Here is a 21,253-nt window from a genome sequence, read left to right on the forward strand (position 1 = left end):
ATTTCACATCCCCAGATCAGAAATCTCGCAAAACCTCTCGAGATCAAACGCGATTCCAGACGTCAACAAACATGGCTGACGGAGAGGATGTATTGGCGATGGTTTGTGGAGTGTTTTTAATCAGAAAAAACACCTTTTAAAAAGAAGAGCCGTTGGTCAAAGGAGTGGAGTAGCCATCCGCCGTTAAGAAATCAAAGAAGAAGAAGAAGAAGAAAGGAGTGGAGACATCGGGAGCATGGTCGTCGGTCCGGTCCGGTCCGGCGTTTCCTCGCCACTACGTCACCTCGCTTTCTGATTGGCTACACGTCACCGTCAACAGGCTCGTGCTCGTTTTCCCCTCGGGGGGGGGGCACCACAGACCATGAGAGCTCGGGCCAAAACAATCCAACCTGTTGAATATCCCTGATTTGAGATCGGAGCGGTCCCGACATCCTTCTGAGCCGACGAGAGCAGCAACACACCACACACTGCAGGATTATCTGATAAGATTATCTTATGATGATCTGAGCGTCCTTAAGATTGTCGGAACGGGAGAATCGGGGCCAAAATCAGCCTCATTATCCTGCCGTGTGACCCGGGCTTTACTTGGTGTTTTGGCCGGATTGGAGCCTTTTGCGGCCGGTTTTGGTCCACGGGCCTCATGTTTGACTCCCCTGGTGAATTAAAGTGAAAATTGAAAGTGAAGCCGAGAGGACCTACAGACTAGCGCTGCGCTGCAGGAGGATTATTCACATCTCAACACCCCAACAACCCAATATTCTGGTATTCGGGTCCAGCCCAAGTAATTGGGTGGTTTTAATGTCGGCTCAGCTGGAAATTTACCAGGAAAACCTGCCAGTGGTTCACATTCGTCAGTTTTTCTGCTCATTAAGGTGAGTTACAGTTAAAACGTGACCGTGGACGATGATTTGTTCGCTCCTGCCGGGTCGCTGGTCAGAGGTTCTACTGTGTGATGTTGCAACCGTGAGTGAAAAGTGATTTTAGTGAGTTTAAGCTCCTCCTGCCACGGTGTTCCTGTTGGATATTTCAAAATTAAAGCCTCCGACATTAACAGTCGGCATAAGAGGAAGTGCTTAATCTCGATGGTGTTTCGCGGCGCTTGACACAAAACTACATCCAGAGCAAAATTCTCTGAAGACATTAATTTAATAATTAAATTATACACTATTGAAGATGTAGCTCAGGACACTACTTTTAAACAAGCAAACTCAAGTAAAAGCTTCAAACGACCAAAAACGTACACACACAAAAAACTACTCAATTACAGTAACCCAATTAAATGTCGTCCGTTACTTCCCACCTCCGGTAAACGGACATCGTTTTCAAAATGCTGCTGTGTGAATGCGGAACCTTTCTGTAAAGAAAACCCCCGAACAAAATTGGGTTTGGCACCCAGCAGCGGACCTGGCTGGTTCGCCGCCCACGGGGGAAACGCCCGCCATCGGTTTGCAGGTTTGAATCCCTCCGCTGAACCCTTGTACCTCAGGAGTTTCACACTGTAGGAGGCTCCGAGGCTACAGTCACACTACAGGCGGACGCAACGGCAAAATGTGTGAGGGGGAAAAAAATAGAAGAAGCAGACATGAAAGACAAGTGACAAGATTTATTTTGGGGAAAATGGCGAGGTTTTGAGTCAGTGACTCTCCTTCGTCACTTTGACGCCGTTCACACTGCAGTCTGATGGAAGTCGCATCACGATCATGGATCTCGGCAAGTAATCAGAATTGAGCGTCAAGACCTGCAGGGTGAACGTAGCCCCAGTTGGTTCTGGAACATTCCGTGGAACTTTTTCAGGCTCAAACTCGAAGCACTTACATCTCAATAACCGCAACTCGTCACATAATGAGCTTTCATTTTTTTTATTTTTTAACAGACAAGACAAAAATAACAGAATAATTTAGGTAAATTATCTCTCTGATGTTTCCTGACGAAAACAAACAGCCTGCTGCCAATTTCTAATGAGCCATCTTTATCTGAATGGGCACAAAGACTTAAAAACCCACATCTTATTGAGCAGTCCAATTGGAAATTCAGAGATTTGGCCAAATTTCGAAGACAAAACAAAAACCTGCCAACAAGCCCTTCAGATAGCTCTGCACCCGCTGGCACACGCTGCCAATTAACGGGATCACCGAAGCGCTAATGGAATCTTGAGCTGTAGCAAAAGTAAATAATTAAATTAAAGAAGCCCTTGTGTTATTGTTTGCTGTATTCGGGCCCATTAGAACCTCCAGTATTCTCATGGTAATCTAATGCTTCATTTTTTCCTGTTTGCATAATGAAGTCGGTGTTTTCGCTCCGAACAGCGTCGTTGAGACGTTTGTGTAGGTGCTGGCAAGCAAACAAAGACGTACATCCCGGGGCCATTGTTTTCCGCCTGCGATTATTAAAGTAAACAGAAACACTGAAGAGGCATCGTACACAGCTGCGCACACTCGAGCCTGTGTTCGTGGAGTGGGAGAGAAGAGGCCAAGCAACCCTCAAGACTCCGTCAGAGACGATCCCATTATCCGGCGCTCCTCGAGAGGCCCGGCCGGATAATGAGGCTTTGAAGATCCACCGCTGGCACACGACTCGCCGGATCCGCCGACAAAATAAATCTGGCACAAGATAAAGTGTTTCCACCAAGATCGGCCAGGAAGATGCCCGGCGCCTTGAGCCGGCCGCTTTCCCTTTCTGCCGTCACCGTTTTGCCGAGCCACTTTGGAAAAGGCAACCCGGGATGTTTGGTCTGTCTGCTGCAGAGAGAGTGAACCTCAAGTCTTCACTGATATATCCGATATCATTAATCAATAAATTTTCCCGTGACTTAAGCAACTTTTTCCACGAGTAAAAATTCATTTCACGGAACTTTTACTGAGAAGAATCCAACAATTCCACACGAGCCACAAGAGGAGACGGTGGGAAGGAGAAAATGGACCAAACAAGAAGAAACCTGCAGAACCAGACCTTCTGCTGGTCCGGTTGGATTTTAAAACGATAGAGAAGGAGAGGACAGACGGACGGGGTCAAACCCTGAATATGAGTTATCCTGACATGACGTCTCGTGTGTTTCACAGTCGCTCATCAGCGCAGGAAGATTCATAGATTTTAAATCTGAAGGACGGTGAGCAGAGTGAGACCAAGCTGATCGTTCAGACAGCACCATCAGCGAACATTAGAAATACTTTGGTAAACATCATTAGAACTGTTTGCACATCAGGAATATCTAGTTTCTATAATTCCTACACGTACAAATATTTTTGGAATAATAGTCAAGTTTAAAGGGAAATCATAACTTGTTTCAGTCAAAGTCCTTAGTGTATATATATATATATACACACACAAATTACAGACATAAGCTTTAAGTAGATAACATTCTTGAGTTTATTGTTTGGAATGATATAAATATAAAGCATTTCATACACAAGACTGAATAAAAATAGCTCAACTTACCCAAAGAGTGCATTTTGAAAAGCTTTCTTCTCCCAACATATTGCCCAGAGCTCAACAAAGCAACAACAAATTATATAAAAAGAGCAGCTAATAAAAAGGACGAACATGAGTGTATTTGGTAGCGAAATCTATGGGGATTAACCTGAAGAACAATAAAAAACAAGTTGAATATAAACAATCTGAGTTATATCAGACTGCCGACATGGAACTGGTCCGCTTGACGACTAGTTTCTTGCCTTCTGGTTAATTTGTGCAGCAGCAAGACAAGAAAACCTACAAACCTGTGTGAACATCTGGAACCGACCCGTTTGGCTCCAATGAGGGAAAAGTGTCTCAGGAGCCCAAACTGACAAGGAGGGAGGAGGAAGTCGTGCAACCAAACTGCTGCCTGGAATAATTCCCTCTACAGGTAACGACATGCAGTCAAGGGCAAAGTGTTGGAACACCCCCCCCCCCCCCCCCCCCAGCCGTGAAATATGGCTCGTATGTTACATCAAACATCACATGTCTAAAAACAGCACCCGCGGATCTTCAACCACTGTTTTTATCTTGCGTAAGAAAGTGACGGCTTCCCTCCCGTCGATGAGACGGTGGTCGTACGTCAGCGCCACGTACATCATGGGCCGGACCTCCACCTGCCGGAGCACAGTGGTGTCAGAGGTAAGAAGCATTTCAGGTGAATGTACGAGTCTAAGGGTGTGATTCTTCAGTCCTTAGGAGCGAGTGAAATGTTTCTCACCTGGCCGTTGATGGCCACGGGCCGGTCGAAGATGCCGTGCATTCCCAGGATGGCGGACTGCGGAGGGTTGATGATGGGCGTCCCAAACAGGGAGCCAAACACGCCGCCGTTACTGATGGTGAACGTGCCTCCGTCCATGTCTTCAACCGTGAGCTCGTTGTTACGCGCCTGCAAATAAGTTTCCGCTCAGAAACATGATCTCTGGACGCCCCGGTGTCACGTCATCCACCGCATGCAGATTTTTTTTTACCTTTTCCCCCAAAGCATTAACGGCTTTCTCAATGTCCACAAAGTTCATGGTCTCAACGTTCCGGATCACCGGTACAACCAGGCCCTGAATCGAAAAGTGGTGAAAACTGGTTCAACTGATTTGATTCAGGTGCATTTAAGAGTCAGATCGGAAAACAAAAAATTAAACAATCTTACCTTTGGAGTTGCCACAGCAACACTAATGTCTACGTAATCTCTGTAGATGATCTCATTGGTTGACTCGTCAATAACTGTAGAAAAGAAAGGAGAGGTGACTCTGCGTTTGCCTCGTGGCGTGAAACTTTAGGACCCGTTTACATGACAACAGCGCTCAGAGCACCTGGAAAGGCAAATTCAAAAAGAAACGAGGGAAAACCCAACTTTTTAAAAATGCTCCGACTGTCTCCACGTAAACGGGGGTGGAGAATGCAACTTTCTGAAGACAATCTTACTCAGTCTCCATGTAAACGGGGCAAAGCGGAACTTTTTGAAAATGCTTTGACCCCATCTCCATGGAAATGGGGGACAATGCAACTTTTTAAAAATGCTCAGTTTCCGTGGAAACAGGAGAAAACTCAACTTTCTCCATGTAACCATCTCCACGGAAATGGCGGAAAATGCAACCTCTCTGCACACACGTGTGTAGGTTCATCACAATAATAACCAACAGCACCCACTAGTGGCCGAATGTGAAAACTACATCGTTTCAGAGTTTCTAGTTTCGACTGTGTGTGTTGTCGTACCGGCGTTAACAGCAGGCTGGTCCATCAGAGCGTGAGCGGCAGCTTTCACAAACGGTGACATGAAGCCCAGTTTGGCGGCGTGCTTCTTTATGAAAGCCTCGTTATGGATCGTCCTCATCTCCTTAATGTTGCTGCAGCGGAAGGAAAGACATTCGGTACGACGTTTGTGGAGAAACTTAATGAGACGTCAACTGGGTTGAATCCCTCTCACCTCACATCCACTTCGTTGAACGTGGTCAGCATGGCACACGTGTTCTGAGCCTCCTTCAGTCTGTCAGCGATTCTCAACCTCATGCGGCTCATCTTCACCTGCACAGAACAAACTACCTCCATGTGTGGTCGTCTACGGCAGGGGGTCCAACACAAGACTGCCAGGATGAGCTCACGGGTTTCTTACTTAAATACTGGGTATCATGTCATTTATTTTATTTTTTGGGGAATTGTTATTTTACTACTACATAAAACTACATGTATGCATTTTGTTCCCTGTATTTCCTCGTCCCTGAAATCAGTTTGGGCTGATGACCATGAGCCCGACAGCCCTCATCTACAGAATGAGGCTCAATCCTCTTACAGAAGCAGTAAGATGGGGAAAAAAAGAAGACAGATCTGTTTGATGTTACCCTGCTTTCTCCTCTGCTTCCAGCTGCTGCTGGAGCTGCTGCTGGAGCTGCTGCTGCTGGAGCTGCTGCTGGAGCCGCCACCGTGGGCCTCACAGAAGAAACTACACAAGAAAAAAAACACAACCCAGGTGAGAAAGTAACAACCAGTGAGATACAAAATGGCCACACAGCGCCGTGAGTCGCCATGTTGATGTAAACGAGGAGACTCGCCTGGCCTGGCCTGAGGAGTGTGGAGTGGGAGTGGAGGAGGCGCAGCGGGAGTTGGAGGGGGAGGAGGTGGCGGGGGGGCGGCTGCAGCCGGGGAGGGAGGAGAGGCTTTGGCCTGAGGAGCATCTGAGAGGGAAGAAAAGACTTAAACTATATGAGGATAACAAGTCATAAAATACACATTTGATGTCTGTAGAAATCAGCACTGTGATAATATTCAGAAGATTTTCATAAGTGATTTAGAGTTTTGAAACTCGAAGACGTCAGCTTGGCTTCTCATGAACTCCGTTGGATTGTTTTCGATCAATGAGGCGACTCAGAGACGCTGCGCTATCAGGGAAATCATCTTATGGGATTAACTGTTACACATTATGACATTAAGCAACACAACGATGACTCAATGTCTAAATACACCCGGGGAGTCAAACATAAGGCCTGTGGGCCAAAAGCCGCCTGAAAGAAGCTCCAATCTGGAGAAAAAAAACACCAAGAAAATAGTAAACATTTATTCTTTTAAACAGAAGAGTAGCAGACAAAACAACACTGAGACCTGAGCTGGGATGTCGGGGCTGCTGCCATAAAAGATAACAAACTGGTATTAGCCTCAAAGCCACGCTGTCGGGGTGAGTTTGTAAAAACACCCAGAATGCAACAGCTTTTTTTTTTCTTTCTTTTTTTTTTTTTTTAACATTTCACTGTATTTTCCACCAGGTTTCATTAAAATTGGCTTCATATTGAAATTGTAGTAATTTTCCACTGTAATTATTTGGTTTAGTAAAAATAGACATTTTCCATCATGTATTCGCCACAAAGAAAAACGTTAAAGTTCAAATTTAAAGGTTAATATGGCGACATTTCACTGGCCGAGATGAAATTGTTTGTGGCCCCTGAAATAAAATGTAATATTTATTTCTGCCGAGGAGATTTTGAGTAAATGTATTCTGGTTTTGTTTGGATGCTCACATTTCCTACCTATTCATATATCTTTTGTATACATCTGCTGTCCACTTTGCTACTGTGACACTAAAACCTCTCACTTGTGGGATTAATAAAGGTTAATCTAATCTAATCTAATCACACGAACCTCCCTTCCTCAGTCTGAAGAGCGGTGCTCCGGCTTCCACCGTCTCTCCGTCAGCCACCAGGAGCTCCTCGATCACCCCGGATGCTGGAGCGGGAACCGGCACTGAGGTCTGGAAGAAACAGTTTCCCCGTAAGTCTTTTCAACGCATCGACTCGCAGCCGACTTCAGGCTCGTCTTTACCTTGTCAGTCTCAATTTCACACACAATTTCATCCTCCGCCACCGAGTCGCCCACCGCTAAAGAAACGCAAGAAGACAAAACATGTTTATTTAACCAGGTACTGGATATTGAAAGAGGTTATACGGGAGACGTGTTGACAAATACGAACCTCTCTCCCACCTCACATCCCCCTCAGACACGGATTCTGCAAACGCAGGAGTGTTGACCGTGATCAATTCATCCCCTGAGCAAAAAAAATAAAAAGCGTCAAACACCGAGTACGGCTCCGTTAATACTGAAAACGGTTGGGACACGTACTGCGAATGGCAGACGTCTTGAAGTATCTGACGTGGCGGACCTCTGCTTTTGGCAGGAATTCACGCCTAGAATTCACAAATACAACAAAACATGATTATTGTCAAAGCTGATACAAGCTCAGGTCATTCAGATTACAAAAAGGGATAAAGGAAGATCACTTACGCTTTACTGTAAACAAGCCGGCTGCACGCCGAGCGGCCTGAAACGGGAACAAAAATACAAATAAATTTAAAAAAGGGCAGCATCTGGAGTTGTCTGAAAGCTGCAGTTAACCACTTGTCGGCTCCTCAGACTTGTGAACAAGCGTCAGTGATCCTCCAGAGGACGAGCCACTCGTGACGCATGTTTATTTATCAACCGTGGATTAGAGACGGCGGTACAGGTAACGCCACGACAGAGGCTTTGACATCCGGGGAAAAGAAGAAAGAGAAACTCACCGGAGACACTTTGCTTTACGAAAACGTCGCCGGCCTGAAGAGAAACACAAATCCTTCAAGTCCCTCCAGTTTTTGTTCAACATGAAGAGACTTTGTACGGAAACGTTCTGGTTCAATAAGATGACACACGAATGACCTGAATTTTGTTGTAAAGACGTAGAAGAAGATGACCGCGGTGGTCGGTGCCAATTACGACACTACTTTGTGAAAACGGTTCCCAAGGTGCAACTTTTTGAAAATGCGCCGAATGTGTGGCGGAGAGTTCCTGAAAACACTTTGGGCTCCGTCTCCATGGAGACGACGGAAAACCTGCTGCTGTGCGCCAAAACTAAAAATAACCCATTTACCCTTCCATACAGAAAGAAATAGACCAAACATAACTATCGTTGCATTTGGACACCGGATTTAGATTATACGATCAAAAGTGTTTGGTTTATTAAAAGTTTAAGACTGTCATGAGGACATCTTCAAATGTCTGCTTTTGTTTAGATAATCGTCTAAAATGCCACAAAATACATAAGAAAAGGAAGCAATGATGCCAAATAGGCAGTTTCTTTGTTTTTACATTAATACACTTGATACTGATACTGTAATGATGCGGTGACAGAGGGATCATATCTGTTCCTGATTGTTTTCTCCTTCTCAGAAGAAAGTTGTACATTTTGCAGAGTTGCAGTAAAGCCCCTCCATCCGGTCGTATGAGTCATCTGACGGTTGATTTTACTCTGCGGCGGCCGGACCTTCAGAATAAGAGGCTGGTCGAGTTCAGCCTGCTTTTAAAGGGGATGTTTGTCTGGTGAAACCACTCGTGACCGGAGCCGCCCCGGCTGACGAGGGTGAGGGTGGGGCTGGAAGATCTGAACCGAATCCTCAGCAGGAAAGGTTGGAGGCAAAAGGAGGAACCGCAGAGAGCCGACAGTCAATCAAAACTGAAAGTTAAGACCTTTGTGATCTCAGGGAGTCTGAATGCAGAGGACTATATTACACAGAGCTCATGACTGTGTTCGTAAAGACGTGTGCGGAGGGGACAGCTCTGCGGTTGTCGTGTGCATGAGGTCTTTAAGTGTTCCCAGAGTGGGAAGCAAACAAGGTGAAGCAGCTTTTAGTTCCTACGTCGATCATCCGTGGAAGAAACTTCCTGAATGAATGAGCACGGCTGACACGTTCACTTCCTTCATACCAATGACTTAAAACACTGAGATTTACTTCGGCTTTCCATTAAACAATAGATTTTACTTATTTTCTTGTAATTTCTATGTGTTTCTTAATCATTTTTTTTTTTTCATGTTTTTCATAATTCACTTTTCTTGTATTTCCTTGAAATGCAGTGTGAACTGTGTGTGTCTGAATGGTGCTATAGAAATGTATTTACTTTTCCTATATTTGATGTTGTACTAGATCTCAAACAATTAACGCAGAAAGTTAAAGAAATGTGTTTTTATACGTCTTTAACTATGATAACGTTTATGAGAACAGTGTTCTCTGCTCTCGACCTGTAGGGACAAAACACCCCAATATTCTTTCATTTGAAGTAGGTTTCACATATCATTAAGACATGAAAAAGTGTTTTGAGAAGAATTGAAAATGTTTTTCCTTATTTACATCATTGAATGACATCCATGATGACACCCCAACATCAGCCTAACAGGAGGCAGGAAGATAGTTTACTAGTTTATTATCTAGTCAAGTTTACACTGGGAGCAGCTTTTCAAGCTGTGGAGAATTAAAAAGCTGTTTATCAAATCCTGGGATTGTTTTGAGGACATTAATCTGAACTTCAGTAGAAACTTGATATGTCAGTTCGACGCTCCTTCAAGAGGCGACGCCCCGCGTCACTGCTGCGAAACGGCTCATTACAAGTACTGAAATCACTCCAAAGTTATTTCTTTTCATAATATGAAGCTTTTTGTTTGTGCCCAACCTACCTGACACACCGCTGACAGCGACCGGCCCAGAGTCCGGTACACACACCGGGACCGGGACAACGACATGACGACACACCGTCAGCGACTGAGGCGGCGGCTGGAGGGAGGTTGGACGATACCATCCTCAGAGGGCGGGGGGCGACCTGGAGAACGGGAGGAACCACCGCCGCGGGACAGGAGGGGGAGTCCGCTGTGAGGGCGAGTCCACTTCAATCGCCAACAGCTTTCAGCCAAACACTTCGTTAAAGACGCTGGGGCTCCATATTTTAATTTAAATAAGAAAATGATAAATATGAAACGGGATTTGTTTGGGCTCTCTCTGTTAAAAGCACCTAGAAATGACTGTGTTAGGTGCTATATAAATAAAGGTGAATAGAATTGAATTAAATATTAAATTACACCAAAATTTCCGACTTTATTCGCAAAATAATCCCCTAATATATATGTTGGTTTTTTTTGCATTTACAAGCTCTAAATGTTACTGAAACTGTACTGAAGTAGTAGTTTCTGTTTTTGTCAATTATTGCATAGTCATGTGATTTGATGGGTCAATATTCTTGGTTTGATTCCAAGTCATACCATGTTTTATATAGATTTTTAACCTTAAACTATATTCTTATCTCCTATTCTCTTGTACATATATACAAATCATCTTTCTTCTATTCATTCTATTCTTACTATTTCAGATTTTTTGTTATTCTACTATGTTGACGTCTGCTTTTTTTTTTGCACTGCCTGCTTTATGAGCCCTTTTAATTTTCCCCAGGGACAAACAGTCTTTTGAATCTTGACAAAAGTTTGATGGGCTTTCATTTGCATGTTCTTCCTGTGCATTCGTGATTTTTAAAGATCTATTATAGCAGTAAAATGACTCAATTTGTGCATGAATTTTCATATTTCAGCCTGTAAATCTCTAGACAGTTTTGTATGTGCAAGTCATTTTGCTACTATGAGCTCACTGTGGTTTTCTCTGTGTGCAACCAGTTTCTGCCCACAGGGTAAAAAATGCACTGATGAATTATTTGTGACACTGTACATAATTTGAGAAATGCTATTCTTAGATTAGAAACTACATACACCGATATTAAGACAACAGATGCACAGTGTGTCTGAAATTATAATCCTCATTTAACAATTAAAGAGTAATGAGTCAGGTAGGGATGGGATAGGTTGCTATGCTAAACCACACCTCCCATCCTCTGAAGGGGTTCCAAGCCGGACCAGTACAAATAACCAAGTCCTCTTTTCCTCCTACAAGCTCCGACCTGCTGCCTCCTCCTCCGTTCCTCCTGGACAACTAACAGGTGGGTTATCAACTCTTCATATAGCTGCTGTGGTAATTTAAGATCTCAGATGGAAGTTATATTTATGTGTGTGCGACTACGCTTTAGGCAATGTCAGTTAAAAGCACGAATCATCTAATTAGTCCCACATGCTTACTTAAAAGATGAAACTGTTCTCAACAAAATTGGCTGAATTTGAACTTTGCATCATGCGTGATACAGTTGATAACGTTCTTCTTTTCTTTGTTTTTGCCACTTCTTAAAGCATGTATTCTTCAAACGGCTCCCGCCCCGATGGGCACCTTTCCTCGTTTGAACCCGGCAGCCTGCCAGCAGATTTAGACGCATCAGGTGTTTCCTTTCACACAGACGGCGGCGTGACAAAAGCTCCACCGGACGGGGCTTGTCGCAGTGGAAGTGCCGGGTCAAGTCTGCCGTTTTCCAGCCAGATGGGGCTCCACTCATCCGGCGATGGCGGCACAAAAAGTCTCCCGTCTCCCAGTCGGCACGAGTGGAGCCTGAACAGTGGACGTCAAGCGAAGCGAGCCAGGGTAGAAAATATCATCAAGGGTATGACGAGCTGTCCTGGGATCTACGGCGATGGAACAAAGAACCGGGAGTCGTCTTTACGGCAGAAACCTATGGAAGGAAGAGGCTCTAACACCGCGGGCCGAAGCCCGTTTGAGAGACAGTATCTCAGGACAAAGTTCACTCACGGGGATAAAGTAACTGCAACTGGTGAGAAAGACGAGACTCGTCCATGTCACAGCGGCGCTTCCACCGATTCTTACAGCGAGCGTGAAACTGCTTCAGGTAAAGAACATCAAGGATGGAAGAAGCTCAAGTTGATGAACTACTTCCAATCCAAACCGGAACGAATGAAGCTCATGGCGGGCGCCTTGAAGTACGAACTGTCCAGAGCCGTCAGCAGGAGCGTCGACTCCCTTTTCAAAAGCATGCCGTTTTTTCAGATACTGCCGAGCGACGCGGGGAAAGTGGAGACGGACCTGCCTTTTCAGTCGGCGCTGTGCAGAGACGACAGTTTGAGAATATCCTGTCGTGGGGCTGCAGGGGAGATCCAAGATGTTCAGACTGAAGCGCTGTCTCTGGTCGTACAAAAGCCCGAAGTGGAACCATGCAACAAGTTGGTACTTCAGCCCAGGTCGAGAGCTGACCGTCATCTGGACGCCGCTCTGCACGCCGCTCAGGCTCCGGAGAAGAATCCCGGCACCGACCGCCTCCGTGCTCTCAGGTGTCTGGCAGACAGATGCCCTGAAGGCCGTCAAACCAAGTTGGATTCGTTCGAGACGCACTGGAGCGCCGTCAAAATACGATCCAAGGTCAACTCCCGATCCGTCCGGAGCCCGCAGACCCACGTGCCGATGGATGCGATACTTCTGGAAAGTCTGCGTCTCCCTCGCGTGAAGATGGAGTGTGACAGCCTGGTGAAAACAAACCTGCACGCTCTCAATGTATCCTTGAAAAGAATCTTCAAAAATCTTCTCTTGTGAAGAGAGAAAGGCTCTTGTGCCTTTTCTGATTCCACCATCAGTAGAATGTTCCACAGCAGAGACGTGTCCTATTGTTTTCTCTTCTATCACCAAACCCCAACAACCTGTGCAGCAGAACGTCTCCATCTGGTTCTGGGACGGTTCCTTCCCGGCAAAAGGGAGAGTTTCCTCTCCAATGTTGTCTGTACTTGTTCTTTTATGTTTGTTTGTTTTTTCCATTGTAGAGATTTACTGAGATGGCTATGCTGGCTGGGTAATCTGATTGGAATATTTGCTTCTTTGTATTTGAGGTTAAAAAAAAAACCCCAATCATCTGTTCCGTCACGACAAATATGTGTCCAGTGCTCTTTGATGAGACTTTCTCTCTGATGATCTAAACATGCAGCGGCTCCATCTTGACTCACAACTTATTTAAAGTCTCATTTATAAAGAAAAAATGTCTAGTTATGAACAAGATGTTTGATCCTTAACACTGTTAAATTACAGGAGGGTCTGACCACGAACCACCTGAAGAAAGCAAAGCTTGTGTTCTTCTACACTCGATACCCGAGCTCACAGGTACTGATGATGTGTTTCCATGATGTGCAGGTAAGAAAATCGGAACTTCTGTTTTGCCTTTCAAGCATAGTTATGGAGAGAAAAGCTCCTGCAAACACGCTCAAGTTCTCCACGCTTTTATTCCTCCATATGCTGAATGTGTTTATGTTGTTCATGTCACGTCAGCGAGCGTTATAGTCTAGTGATCATAAATAGCTTCATCATCCTAAAACTGATTCTATAATGTACAGACAAACACGACACAACATGGAAACAAAGGTTTTATTCATGTTCTACTTGACGCTGTGAAATACAAAGACAAAAACAATTCTTCCATCTTTACGTGTCATCGGCTCACTCACCTGTCTCGCCCTCAGTTCACGCGCTGCATCACGTCCCAGCTCATCAAGTGGTTCAGCAACTTCAGGGAGTTTTACTACATCCAGATGGAGAAGTTCGCCCGGCACGCTCTCCTGGAGGGAGTGGCTGACGCGAGGGCTCTGACTGTGGGCAGAGAATCAGAACTTTTCAGAGCTCTCAACACGCACTACAACAAGGCCAACGACTTCCAGGTGAGGTGGGAAAAACCCCAGGACTGCAGAGACCCTGCGGTGGGAAACGGCGTCTTAGGCCAACGAGCAGCCGAAACACAAGGAAACATGACATTTATTTTTGGGGAGATGCTGAACATATTGAAACGTGTGAGGGCGGTCACAATCTCAGCATGAAGAGAATAAACGAATGAGCACAGACTAAACGTTAATACGGAGGAAGAGAAGCACAGACAGGGAAGTTCGAGTCGGTGGCTCAGATTTCAGCTCCTGTGACGGACTGAGACTCGTCTACCGTCACAGTCAGTCAGGGTGGACAGCAGCACGCTGAACGGTACGACAGTATGTGAAGACAGACGTGAGCTGCTTAGAAAATAGATGCATCTTGAGCCGAGGTCTGCAACCTGAGGCTCTTTGACCCTTTTGTAATGGCTTCCTGAACTTTCACTTAATTATAGCTAAAATATTTTATCTTATTTTTTATTCTGTTTACAGTCATTTTTAAAATGACCTTTAGCTCTTGGAAGGATAAAGTCTATTAAAAAAAAGGCCCAATTACTAAAATGAGGGAGAAAAAAAAAAAAAAAAAGCTAAAATGACTAAAATTTCCAAAAATGGAAAAAAACAAAACAAAAAACAAACAAAAAAACCCAGCAGCTTAGAAAATACTTAAAATGATTAAAATGTCCTTCTTTCCTGTGACCATAAGACTATAACTCCTTCCTGCAATTTGTATTTGCTGCGTTTTGGTTCATTTCATCCTTTCTGTACTTATATTAGTCATCGTTACGCCTTGAACATAATAGTCAAAATTACTTATTTTTTTCATCCTGTCATTTTTGATAGTCAAGATTCTATTTATTCTGTGTGGAGCAACGCTTAAAGGAATTTTCCTCTGGGATTACTAAAGCATTTCTATTCTATCATAAAATGTCAAAATTGTCAGAAAATGCTTGAAAAGGATGAAACTGTTGAAGTCAACAGCTGAAAATATAATTAAATGTTTACCGTCCTAAATTGTAATTGAAAATTCATAAATGCAACGTCAGATTCAGTTTTTGTTTGTGTTTCAAAACTATTTTATATATGAAACTTTGGCAGCCTCATTTATCAGGTTCAATTAGTTTCGGTAGAAAATCACACAAACTGCTGTTTTGGTCATGAAGGTTTCGGACTCCCGATCTGGAGTTCAAGTTTGAGCTGCGACACGAATCTCAACAGATTTCATGCTTGTTTATTAATGCTGGTATTCTGCTGTTTCAAAATAAAATGAGAGAAGAGGACATGTGGAAGTTTTCTCCCACTTTCATTCCCCGCCAAAGGAAACAGATGGTTTTCATTGTGAAGCTCAAAACAAGAGTGAAAATGGTCGAAAAGGAACTTTTTCCCTCAAAGTAAAAAAATGCTGTGTCGTCATCAGCCCATATCAACTTTACAATCGATCTCCCGACCATGAAAAGTCTGCTGATGTGCTCATCTGCAGATTGTGGTTTCTTCTAGTGAGAAAAGCTTTATAGTTTAGTGTTTCAGACAGGATGAGAGTTTCAGTAACTTACAATCTTGTGGGAAAAAAAATTCTCAGAACATGCGGAAATTGTTCCAAACTAAATAAAGAAAATAAAAATGTTAATATTTCAGTGTCCATCTGAAACAAGTCTTTCTTTCATACATATCGAAGCATTTCAAGGCTTTTTTTTTTTTTTTTTAATTATCAGTAGTTTCATCTGATAAATTAGGAAAAATGATAAAGTATTTCAGATAGTTCTATTTTTCGTCAACTCGCGACTATTAAAATTTAAAAATGCCTTGAAATCTAAAAAAGAATATATTCGCAAAACAACTTTGGGTCTGATCCTGTGTAAATAATCTGATGATTAAAAGTAGATTTTTCCAGTTTTTTGAGGGGGGGGTTATTAACTACACATTTTGACAAAATATTTCACGTCACATTTTTGGTAGGAATGATCGCTTTTTAAATTAGGGAAAAAAAAAAAAAAAAAAAAAAAGGTGGCTCCTGTGAACCCCGAGCCGGTGATTTGAGGCCCAAGGCTCCACATTTGTCCACAGTATTGAAAGTGGGTTTTAAAATCAACAGTGATTTTGAATTCGACTCGCAGGTGAGCGCAGTGCTTCAGTCCAGCTCAGAAAGTTGGCAAAGGTGAAGCTCATTCTGGCACGTCAGCACTTTGAAACAGTAACTCGTGCTTGTCTCACATCTCGGCCTGATTACTGCAATCAAGTACTACTCCACCTTCCTCACACGTCTCCAGTTAGTTCAGAGCGAGCGCTGCTGCTCCAATACTAACTGGAACAAAGACTCCCTCAACTGGCTGCTTGCACATTTTAAGTGGGAATGGTGTCGCCCCGCCTTACCTGTCTGAGCTGCTGCTTTTAGCCCAGCTCGAGACTCGGCTCCTCGGGTTTTCAGATTGTCACGTACGTACCGCACTTTGGTTTGGCTGCGGTTGTTTTTGAAAGCGCTTGAGAAATAAAGTTGAGGAATGACTTAACTCGTCCTTCGCACTCAGATCTGATAGAGCGAGTCCTCGTGTGAGAAGACGTCACGGAGAAAATAAAATGTGAACAGGATAACGGATTAAAAATAAAAACCTTACGTCATATAGAGGTCTTTACTTTTGATCCTGGGGAGAAAAACAGAAGACTGAATGTCAACAGCTGAGTCCACCTCATGAAACAAAGTAAAAAGCTTTTATCTGGACTGAGTCAGAAATATTGCTACATAGATTCTATTATCAAGCAGAAACTTGAGTGTTGTTTTTCATTGCGTACATGACAAGTTGGTTGTTTCCTTTTTTTCACAATTATATAAAGAGTTGAAGGTTCAACACTGCTACTTTATATCCGTCCCCACTGAGAGGTGCAGCTTCTCACTGCTTCAAATTCTAAAGTTTTCTTCTAAACAATCCTGTGAGAATTTTTCTTCATGGTTTCAGGTGATTAGCAGCAGATTTCTGAGTCAACGACATTAAGCTTGATTTGAACTTTTTTTTTTCTGGCTTAACACGCACAGGATGTGCACAGGTCAGATAAAACACCTTTTTTGTTTTCTTTTGGAAATATCTCTCTGAAAGTGCTTTTTTTTTTTTTTTTTTTTTACTGAACTGTGACGTTAGAGGGAAAAGTGTGTTTTAATTGAAAGGTCAATGACAGAAAAACAAGTTATTTTCCTCGGGCAGCCCAGTTATGTGAATCTAAATGAGGTAAATTCACACTCCTGAAGCAGGATCGACATGTTACAAGTGATTTTTTTTTTTTACCAAGTCACACGTCACTGCTGAGCAGCTTCACACTGGTCAAGTTGAAAAATATTCCAGTTCGAAGGCAAATTTGACAAATACAAACTTAAGTTATTTTTCTTCCTTGATGACTTACTTACCTTCACTATGAGACAATTTATTAACTACCACACAATGCGACAGTACAATTGAAGCCACAGGCTGGAGCAACAGCATTCATGGATAAATGTTTCCTTGTGGTATTCACAGGTCCCCGACAGATTCCTGGAGGTTGCCGAGATCACGCTAAGAGAATTTCACATTGCAATTTCGATGGGAAAGGATCGCGATCCGTCCTGGAAGAAGGCCATCTACAAAATGATCTGTAAACTGGACGCCGACGTACCGGCTGAATTCACATGCCATCACTCCGGTTGAGGCCCCAGCAGAAGGGGAAAGTCAGAACAGTGGGCAGAACAAAACTACGGGTCACCTTGTTAGTAAAGTACATGCCTGACTGGTTGTTTTTTTTCTGTATCATCTGGTTTGGACATTGTGGGAACAGGGAGCTTTCATGTTTTTTTCTCCCAATAATACATAGTTTGAATGACTGAAGACGTTTTAGAGAACTTTAGACAGTTTTGAGTTTTTTTTCTCTCTCCTGCAATTAGAACAAAAACAGACACACACGCAGTCAAAAAAAAAAACCCTTTAATAGTGAACATTGATATTTTGTAAAAATGCACAGTATTGTAAAAATTACAGGTTATACCGTCAGTATTTGTGTCTTATAATCCGCTTGTTTTCTCTCTTCCATACTCACTGCATGCGTCTGTTGTTCTTCAGGCGTTTCTCTGTCCGCAGGCAAATTAAAACGGCCTCTGCATCAGGAGCGACGTGCTTTGTTGTAGCTGATGATCCTTTGTGTGTCCTCCCGCGTTCAGAAAAATTTGTGGGGGGGTGAAAATTCTGGATCTCCATGATCTCTGACCTCCACGGATGCAAAGATGTAAAAGTTTCTTATAAAACCGTGAATGTGTCTCTTTCACTGCAGTACATGATACAAACGGCTGCCAAAAGACCAATAAAGTCATCCTAATTAAAAATGAATACCGTGCTCACTTCTTTTAAAGAGATTTTAAAGTTAGGAGTTTCTTTTTTTCCTTTTGCAGAGTGACTGCTCGTGCCGCAGGTTTTCAACTGCGCAGAGCTGCAGTCTTGTGCAAGAATGTTTTTTTGTTTTTTTTTCACGAATAAAGCAGACGATGCAATCAGCAACCTTCCACATTGTATTCCCACACATGCAAGGAATCTGCAAAGGACGGTGACGCTTCAGCCTTGAGTGTCTCAAACTCCAGTTGCAGCGTGAAATTAATCAAAACTAGTCATGTATGCGGTGCAAGTTTGCGCTTTTGTGACGCGAGAGGCTGTTAACTGTCATGCCGGCTCCCGCCACCGCTTGGTGCTGCAGAGCAATCAGACAGCAGTAGAGTTTACATTTGACATTTATGCCTGATTACACATTTTCATTTGAAAATACAAACCTTTCCTCGTGATTTGGGGCATTTGTTAAGACAACAGTAATCCGAGCCACTAAAAACGCGACTTTTGAAAATGCTACGTCTCCGTGGAAACGGGAGAAAAGCGAACTTTTTGAAAGCGAAATCTTCTGTCCATACAAATATCCGTGTAATCCTCACTGTTAATGGATATAGCATATTGTTCTCTGTGCGCATGTATGTGTGGTTTCATTATATAAACATCCAACAGCAGCCACTAGTGGCCCTCCAGGTGAACTACATTGTGTACAAGTGTTTCTGGCATTTTTCCATGTAAATGTGAAACTTTTCTGAAACAAAAACTATGTTTTCACTTGAAATGTTGTGTAAACGGGGTCTTTAAGTTGTACGGGAGAGGCTTCTTGCAAATCCAGTGTGATTTCGTGGTACTTTCAAATTACACAATTAAAACAAGAAGCAAAAAAAGAAAAAAAAAGCATAAAATCAACCACATTCAGGCTCCTGAATATAAACCTGCACTAACTACAGCTGCTCGCGGCATGGACTCGTCAGTCACTAAAAACTGGAAAGAAAACTCTCCAAGAAGTTCACTGAAGATGCCACGATGCTGAGAGTACTGCACGGTTCAGCGTGCCTTGTACTTGAGCAGCAATTAAAATCCTATGTAGATTGATGATTTTGACTGAAAGCTTTTAAGTTGCTCTTAAAACACGTATTTTCAGGCAACGTTTCAAACACGTGAATATAAACATTTACTCATCACGACTGCAAGTCAGTACATCTAACATTCCCACACTTTTATAACTGGACGTAAAGCAGCAGATTATGTAGAAAATGTCTCCTTGTAATACAGTTTTGAGCTTATGTGAGCGACTTGTGATCAACTTTTTCATTTTCTTTGTACTCGTGGTGAAATACAAGACAAAAATCGACAAGCATTCGCTGGATCTACCGAACATTTTGATCCAGATGGTAAAAATGTATTCAACTGACAGTTCTTAAAACTTGAAATGTTTTCAACGACCACTTCACTGCAACTGCTTTCAAACACTCCCACTATTATAAAAAAATAAAGGGATTTAGAAGCAGTTACAGGTTTTCACCTGAGAAAAACTTTTCTCCACTTGGGCCGACCTGAAACAAACCTGAAGACTCCAGCAACACCGTCAGGGTCGAGAATTTTGTGAAACATTTATTTTCCAGTAACAGTTATGCAAGAACACAAAACAATGCTACAGGTATACAACAAGTTGGAAGAGTAAAAAACAAAAACAAGCAAAAAAAACCAAACAAAAACAATATGCGTGACCAACAGCAACATTCAGAGTTACAAACTCATCAGTTAATATCTAGGGGGGGGAGAAAAGCCCCAAACTATGCTGTATCAGTTAATCAACTCAGGATTTGATTGAGGAAATCTATCACCAGCAGTAAAACTTCTGGGTTCACAATCTGGATACCTGTGAGGAGAAAACACATGTTACAGCTTTTACCACATTCAGATTCATCCTCGGTATCAACTTTGTTCAAATGACACAGCAGGATTTCCAGTTCACTATATATGATGAGGTATATTAAAATATTATGATAGCATGCCACAAGTTGTTCTGCAGCACTGTTACAACTACGTATATATTTATTTGGTAGAACTGTAATTATCCAGTCCAAATGTATATTAAAGGTTTACGAAACATTGAAGGTCTGAGGATGGATTAAAACAATATTTCTCAATGTTTCAGATCTTATCATTTCTATTCAGTGAACTTTAACAGCACAGTAAGACAAACGAGGCCAAATGTAAACATAACTCTCCTCAAACCTCGGCACATATTGTTTTACTTATAATAGGGGGAAAAAAGAAGCAAACATACCTTGCAATGAACTTAAAAAAAAAGGAATAAGATCATCTTCTTAGAAATACTTGGTGCGGTTGAGAGCTTTCTGTGCCAGCTTGCCGCTCTCGTCCGTTATTCTCTCCCAGTCCGTTTGACCCACCACAAAACCGATCGCACGCTTTCTATCTGCGTCCTTTTGCTCTTCCAGATCAGCCCATCGCACCTTGAAGAGGAGCACAAGCAGGGCGCTGTGTCATGAGCAGGTAATAAAGGAGCATCGTCTCACATGAATGCAGCTCGGAATAACTACAACTTTCAAGATCTCGACAGACTAAAGGAGGGAATTTACCCTTTTCTTTCCAGGTTGAGACATACGGGTGGCATAGTCGTCAGGCAGCTGAAGGTAGTCCTCCAGGCCTGCCATGTGTTCACCGTCACGCTTCCTCTTCCCACCGCTGCCCAGACCGTCCAGCTTATCTGGATAAATGCAAGAGGACTGTTCAGACCCCTGCTGTCCGTTTAGAAAATCCTGAACCTCATCATCTTACCACTTATCAATCTTAAAAAAAAAGAATTTCTTCTGGAAATGTAGGCCTATTATAACACGTGTCTAATTTTACATAAAACCGACAGCAATTAACAGAATGCGAGAGACGCATGTATGTAGGACTTCTACTACAAATACAGATCTTCACTGTTCCGTCTCGAGAACAAGGTGCAGCATCGAGTCAGGAGTGGAACAAACAGCAGCTCTTCCTGAATCCATTGGGACGGAACATAAAACGCGACTTGGAGGCTATGTAAACCGTCACTCTCACCGACCAACCCGCCTCCAGCAAGTGATCATATATGGCTACAACA

At 43.1% G+C, this 21,253-nt stretch overlaps 1 protein-coding gene across 1 annotated transcript in view; it reads right to left on the reverse strand.

Moving 5' to 3' along the window:
- Positions 1-3,935: 3,935 nt before the first annotated feature.
- ylpm1 (YLP motif containing 1) overlaps positions 3,936-21,253 on the reverse strand; it is a gene marked incomplete at its 3' end in the record, with an annotated part of 39,101 nt that continues 21,783 nt past the window's right edge. Inside the window, exons 19-38 of the mRNA XM_080491075.1 lie at positions 20,742-20,869; positions 20,475-20,615; positions 20,007-20,017; positions 13,613-13,754; positions 12,210-12,644; positions 9,920-9,994; positions 7,995-8,028; positions 7,720-7,756; positions 7,558-7,622; positions 7,409-7,483; positions 7,261-7,316; positions 7,081-7,189; positions 6,000-6,122; positions 5,790-5,890; positions 5,378-5,475; positions 5,167-5,297; positions 4,601-4,674; positions 4,425-4,508; positions 4,175-4,342; positions 3,936-4,070 (exon numbers count right to left, since the gene is read on the reverse strand). Of these exons, the coding sequence (XP_080347201.1) occupies positions 3,936-4,070; positions 4,175-4,342; positions 4,425-4,508; positions 4,601-4,674; positions 5,167-5,297; positions 5,378-5,475; positions 5,790-5,890; positions 6,000-6,122; positions 7,081-7,189; positions 7,261-7,316; positions 7,409-7,483; positions 7,558-7,622; positions 7,720-7,756; positions 7,995-8,028; positions 9,920-9,994; positions 12,210-12,644; positions 13,613-13,754; positions 20,007-20,017; positions 20,475-20,615; positions 20,742-20,869 (2,222 nt within the window). The remainder of the gene's footprint in view (positions 4,071-4,174; positions 4,343-4,424; positions 4,509-4,600; positions 4,675-5,166; positions 5,298-5,377; positions 5,476-5,789; positions 5,891-5,999; positions 6,123-7,080; positions 7,190-7,260; positions 7,317-7,408; positions 7,484-7,557; positions 7,623-7,719; positions 7,757-7,994; positions 8,029-9,919; positions 9,995-12,209; positions 12,645-13,612; positions 13,755-20,006; positions 20,018-20,474; positions 20,616-20,741; positions 20,870-21,253) is intronic.

The sequence above is a fragment of the Lipophrys pholis genome (assembly GCF_963383615.2).
Source record: "Lipophrys pholis genome assembly, chromosome: 21".
Classification (NCBI taxonomy): Eukaryota; Metazoa; Chordata; class Actinopteri; order Blenniiformes; family Blenniidae; genus Lipophrys; species Lipophrys pholis.